The sequence below is a fragment of the Gracilinanus agilis genome, chromosome 1 (assembly GCF_016433145.1).
Source record: "Gracilinanus agilis isolate LMUSP501 chromosome 1, AgileGrace, whole genome shotgun sequence".
Lineage (NCBI taxonomy): Eukaryota > Metazoa > Chordata > Mammalia > Didelphimorphia > Didelphidae > Gracilinanus > Gracilinanus agilis.
Window position 1 is genome coordinate 732215100 of NC_058130.1, and position 6000 is coordinate 732221099.

At 50.5% G+C, this 6000-nt stretch overlaps 1 protein-coding gene across 1 annotated transcript in view; it reads left to right on the plus strand.

Moving 5' to 3' along the window:
* FKBP8 (FKBP prolyl isomerase 8) overlaps positions 1–5492 on the plus strand; it is a 34339-nt gene extending 28847 nt beyond the window's left edge. The window contains exons 6-10 of the mRNA XM_044672310.1: positions 618–835; positions 1071–1243; positions 1669–1746; positions 2844–2981; positions 4535–5492. Of these exons, the coding sequence (XP_044528245.1) occupies positions 618–835; positions 1071–1243; positions 1669–1746; positions 2844–2981; positions 4535–4621 (694 nt within the window). The 3' untranslated portion in view covers positions 4622–5492. The remainder of the gene's footprint in view (positions 1–617; positions 836–1070; positions 1244–1668; positions 1747–2843; positions 2982–4534) is intronic.
* Positions 5493–6000: the final 508 nt, after the last annotated feature.

Consider the following 6000-nt stretch of genomic DNA (forward strand, 5'->3'; position numbering starts at 1 on the left):
CCTCTTTACATTGCAGGTCAGCTAACTAAAATCCAGAAAGAGGGGCAATGTCCAAGTTCATATAGTAAATTAATGACAAGACCCTTCAGGTGTCCTACATCCTTGGCCTGGGCTCTTTCCCTTCTCTCCATGCCAGGGGCCTACCAGAACATCCAGTTCCCTGGGTGTAGCAGAAGGAGGCAGATTCTCTCAGTTGAATAGACAGAGTCTAGGTCACTATTCTTCTTATCCCTGACAAAAGTGTCCTTGTGGCTGGGGGATTTCCCCTTCCAGTTCCCCTTACTCTTTCTCCCCATCAATAACTGAGTGATAGAGAAAAACTGATGCTGCCTGTCCTTCTGAGGCTTTCTATTAGGGGAAGCTGCTGTGCTCTAGAATCGACTTGGTGGCTCAGGTCTTAGAGATGACTTGGTCTCACCACTCATTTTCTAGTTAGGACTCTAAGGCCTAGGAAGGGAAGTGAATCAGAGCTGGGGATTAGACAAAAGCTGGAAGACTGTCCCTGCCCCATTTCCCATTCAAAGAATCTGTGGAGGATTTATCAGCACAGGCCAGGGAGTTGTGACAGATGCCTTCTAAGATTCCTGGATTTTCTGGCCCTTGGGCTGGCCTTACAGGAGTCCTACCATCCCTCCCAACTCAACCCTTCGCCTGGAGGTGGCTCTCCAGACAGCAGTGGACGGGCCTGACCTAGAGCTGCTGAGTGGGCAAGAGCGTATCACTCTGGCTGACCACAAGCGAGAGTGTGGGAATGCCCACTACCAGCGTGCTGACTTCGTTCTGGCTGCCAACTCCTACGACCTGGCACTCAAGGCTATCAGTGCCAGCTCCAAAGGTGCCTCCTGGGTCTGTCCTCTGTTCCCCAAGGGGCTGAATGTTCAGGGAATTTCCTGAGGGCTTCCTTGGTCTTGATCCTGGGGCCTCTGCAGTGGTTCCCATAGGGCCACCTGGCTCCTGCCACTGCTCCTCTGTCTTGCCTTGGCCAAGGCCGGGCCTCTACCTCTCCAGGGGCTGGGGTGGGCTGTGTGGAGGGTTATGTCCTTTTACCTTCCTTTGTACCTCCATGCCAGTTGACGTGAGCCCAGAGGAGGAGGCAGAGTTGTTGGAGCTGAAGGTGAAATGTCTGAACAACCTGGCTGCCTCACAGCTCAAGCTGGACCACTACAGTGCAGCCTTGCACTCCTGCAACCTAGCGCTCAGCCACCAACCAGATAACATCAAGGCCCTGTTCCGGAAAGGCAAGGTGAGCCCTGGCCAACCCTGCCCCAGGTCAGCCTCTATCCTCTTCAGGGCAGCCAGATCACACCATTCTGTGTCCTTTGCTTCCAGTTATTATGGGAGAGGGTGATCACAGACCATCTGATATCAGGGCTGGGAAGGCCTTTAAAACATGGGATGTCAGTACTGGAGTGGAGTGGCCCTTTGAACACAGAATGTCAGAGTGGGAATGGACCTGAGATCACAGAGCATTAGAGCTGGGAAGGCCTTCAGAGATGTAATTTAACCCCTTCATTTTACAAATGGGGAAAATGAGGTCCGGAATTTTATCTCCCTAGGGAGAGGCTAGATTTGGAGAAAAGGAGGGACAAAACCCTTTCTTTCTCTTGCCTCAGTGAGGATTGGGGCCTAGTACATCAGGAGTTTCAGTACATCCCTGGTCTCCTCTAGGTGCTGGCACAGCAGGGTGAGTATGCTGAGGCCATCCCCATCCTGAGAGCTGCCCTCAAACTGGAACCTTCCAACAAGGTAAATATCTTAAACAGTTTGGTGCTGGCATGTTGGAGGGACCTGAGTGGATCCCAAGAGATCTGGAGATGTCATGTCTTCCAAGCTTCTTATAGATTCTTCATGTATAATGTGAGGGGCATTGGACTAGAGGGCCTCTAAGGCCTGTTATAGCTCTTGAGTTTGTGAGTGAAGGTACCTTAAACCAGTGGTATTAAGCTCAAATAGAAACAAAACCACAAATTAACATTATCTGTGTTGCATTATATTTTTATTTATTTTGATAAACATTTCTAAATTTCATTTTAATCTGATTCAGGCTATACCTGTCCAGGGGGCCAAGTTTGATATCTATCTTAGAACACAGATCAGAGCTAAGAGGGCCTTAGGACATATAATGTCAGAGCTGGGAGGGTCCTTAGAACTGTGCTAGAGTGGGGAGGGCCAGGATCTACCAAAGATCTTTGAGCACATTGTGTAATTCCTCACTTTATAGGAGATGAAACTGGTTCAGGCAGTCTCCTCAGTTCTATTTTTCTAGGACTGATAGGCCCAGGGAGATATTTGCAGGAAATGGTGTGAGGGATACAGGGGGAGGCAAAGTAGCTTCCCCCAGGTTCTTTGCTTCCCCTTCTGCCTCAGCCCCTTTACCAGTTTGTTCTTCTTTGTCTCATCCTGAGTGTATTTGTTCCTACTTGGGCTCTGGACTCTGCAATTTAGCTTTCTAGGGGAAAAGGGAGGTAGCCTCTTTTCTATATCCTCATTTACTTTATTTTCTCCTGGAAATCCAGAAGCAGCATTTCCCCTCTTATTCTCTTACAGATTTTACTAGTGCCCCCATTGTCCATTATGCCAAGGAGGAGGGGGAGCCCCATGAGACAATAGGAAACCTCTGGGGTGAGATTGAGCCAAGTCAGGACATTTTGTCTTTAGCTGTTTCTTAGGAAGTCAGTAGCTAGCTTCTCTTTCCCCGTTTCCCATTACTGGCAAACTGAGGCCCTGAATGGGGACTCCCTTACTGCTTATCTAAGGGTTTGGGGATCTCTTTCATCCCTGCTTTCATCCCTCCCCAACACTTCTTGGGGTGGCTCTCTGTTCCTTCTCTATTCCCCTTGCAGACTATTCATTCAGAACTCTCAAAGCTGGTGAAAAAGCATGCTGCCCAGAGGCACACAGAGACCGCCATGTACAAGAAGATGCTCGGTACTGCTGGTGGCAGTGGACTGCCCGCCAAGAGCCCCACCAAGGGCCCCCGGGTAAGGGACTCAGAGAGCCACGGAGGCCAGAGTCTTCTCCTACTGTTCAGCCTCCTGATCTGACTAGAACTTGATAGGAATGTTTGGGACCTCTCTGTGTTGCTGGCAAGCATTGCCATCCTTGGCAGTGCCAGGCTGTGGGGACACAGCTTCATTAGCTCTGCTGGCTCAGAGCCAAGTTGGCATCACAATCATAGAATTTTAGGACTTGAAGGGACTTTAGCATGTCAGCAGTAGGAGAATCTAGACTGTAGAGATGAAAGGGCTCTTAGAACCCAGAATGTCAGAGCTGGAAGAGGCCTTAGAATAGAGAATGTCAGAGCTGGGAGGGGAGGCGGCCTTTAGGAAACTGGATGTCAGAATTGGGAGGGACCTTGTAATGTAGAACATCAGAACTTAGAAAAATCTTAAGCCATAGAATGTCAGAATTGAGTGTGTGTGTGTGTGTGTGTGTGTGTGTGTGTGTGTGTGAGAGAGAGAGAGAGAGAGAGAGAGAGAGAGAGAGAGAGAGTGTGTGTGTGTGTGTGTGTGTGTGTGTGTGGTGCCTTTAGAACCTAGAATGTGAGAGCCAGGAAAGACTTTTTAATAGAAAGAGTTTTGAAACCAGCTAATATTATCATCTTAAATGAAACTAAGAAATAAAGGCTTAGTTTGTGAAAAGGACTTATCAGAGGTCATTAGATTAATGGAACAGATGGAACCAAAATCTGTTGACCCTGGGCAGAGAATCCCCGAGCTCTCTTCCATTTGTAGAATTCCTTGCATTTGTCCTTGCCCTGTAATAGATAGGAAAGGCTTGAAGGGGAGAACCTAGGGGATGTTTAGGGGAAATCCCAGGGCAGAGTAAAGTCCAGCCCTGCCTCTGTAGGTCCCTATCCATCAGTACCTTTGTGACCAGCACTGCTGGGCTGGGCTCTGGAGAAAGGGAAAAACCAAAGAACTTTTCTCTCTACTGTGCCCTCAGGGAGTTTTTTTTTTATTCCAGTCAAGGAGCAGGGACACAAGTACAGGAAAATTCAAATAACACTTCAAGAGCTGTCACAAGGCCCCAAGATGGCTATTGCTAATAGGTACCCTATGAGTCTAGAGGAGTTAATGCTCCCTGTGGTCTGGGGGAGTCATGAAAGGCTTCCTGGAAGAGATAGCTTTGATCTGGGCATCTAAGGATAGAGAAAGGATTTGGAGAGACAGAAGAAAGAGGGAAAGACAGACTTCCAAGGAGAAATGGAGTGATCAAATGCATGGAAGGTGACATGAGGATGTTCTGGGGATTGAGTGGTAAGCAGCCTGGCCAGAGAAGAAGGTGTGGGCAAGGAAGCAGAAAGGAGAGAAGGTTGAAAAGGGAATGCCATGCTAAAGATTTGGGCCTTTTCTCTAGCTCAGGGGCATGGCCAGGTCTCTTGGGCCAGCTATCTTCCTGGTCACAAGTCTGGACTTATCTCTTACCTCTTGGTCCAGTAGTAAGGCTGAGGACAGAGTTGGAGGGATGGTAGGTTGCTCAGGGCAGAGAAGGGAGGAGCAGCACCTAAACATTTCCCTTCCCCTTTTTACAGTCTATTCCATGGAAGTGGCTCTTTGGGGCAACCGCTGTAGCCCTCGGGGGTGTGGCTCTGTCTGTGGTCATCGCTGCCAGAAACTGAAAGCCCGGACAGATGGATGCTGCCTACTGCCTACCTGGGCTCCCTTGTACCTTCCAGCCCCAGGCCTGCGTCTTCCCCATTCCTTACCTGTCCCAAAGTCTGATACGCCTCAGCTCATGTTCCACCTGGGCGGTGACCTAGTATTAGGTCAGTCCCTATGAATGAATGAAGAGTATGGACCACCCAGTCAGGGGGCACCTGTCTCCCTCCCTCTTCAGTCCTCCCCACCAGAGCTGGGCAGATACCTGGAGGCCTGATCTGTCTGGCAGGGGCCAGCTAAAAGATCTCACATAGCCCCCATGGGCAAGGGGAGGGTAGACCAATGGAAGTACGTCAAAGGCACCTCAGCACCAGTCCAACTCTCTGGGGAATGTCGCAGGGGAGATGGGCGGGGTGGGGCTTAGAAGTGGATATTTTTCCATTGCCCACAGGGAAGGGTGGGGAACTGCTAGTGTGCTTAGGCCCCGGTCACTTGGCCAGGCCTGGAGCCCTTGAACTGGTATATGCCTTGAAAGTTTTCTGGCAGGAGCCCAAAGGCCCAGAGAAGACCTGAAGCACTTTCTGCCCCACTCTGGGGAGAATTTCCTATCCTTCTTCCTTAGGTTCAGCCTCAGGATTGCCTGGCATGGGGCTAGGGTATATTGTGGACAGGAAATTGGTTTATATTAAGTGGGAGGGGAATGTGCCCCCTTGCCTTGGCAAAAGCATCTTTGTGTCCCCAGTCCCTCTGCTCAGTCCATGCTGCCCCCTGCCTGCAGTGAGCGCAGCCCTCTTCTCACCCCCCCCCCCATGTTTGAGTTTACTGGACCCAGGTATGGAGCCTCCTGTTGTCTGATGGGAAAGCCTAGGAAATAAAGGTCCCATCCTGGTCTATCTGCCTGGGGCCCTCAGCTTCTTCTGCCGGCTCGGGGAAGGGGTGTGAGTGTTCCTCTGTGTGTGTGTCCTCACCAGTCTCTGCCCATGTGTGTCTAACTGGGGTGCCCGCATACATACGTGCATGTGCACACGTGTCTTTACATGCGTGTGAAAAGATCTGCACACGTGCATGTTTGCATGTGTCTGCATGTTTGTGTGTTCTTTGCCTGTGTGTGTGGTGGAAGGGGCCAGGGAGGCTAAGCTGACTCAATTTGCTGTCAGGCCATCCCAGCCCCAGCTCCAGAATTCCTGATCCTTTAGACGGGGCCCCCTCTCAGGCTGACTACCAGTATTCCTGGTGTCCTGCCACCCCATCACCAAGCAGCCAGTGACCAAAAGCCCAGGACCCCCCTCAGCTCTAGGCTCCCTCCTCTTCACCAGTCCAGTCCCTCCTCCCTTTTTCCTAGAGAAGCTCATTTGAGGCACACTGAGTCTCATCGAGACTCCTGCTTTCTGTTTGGCTA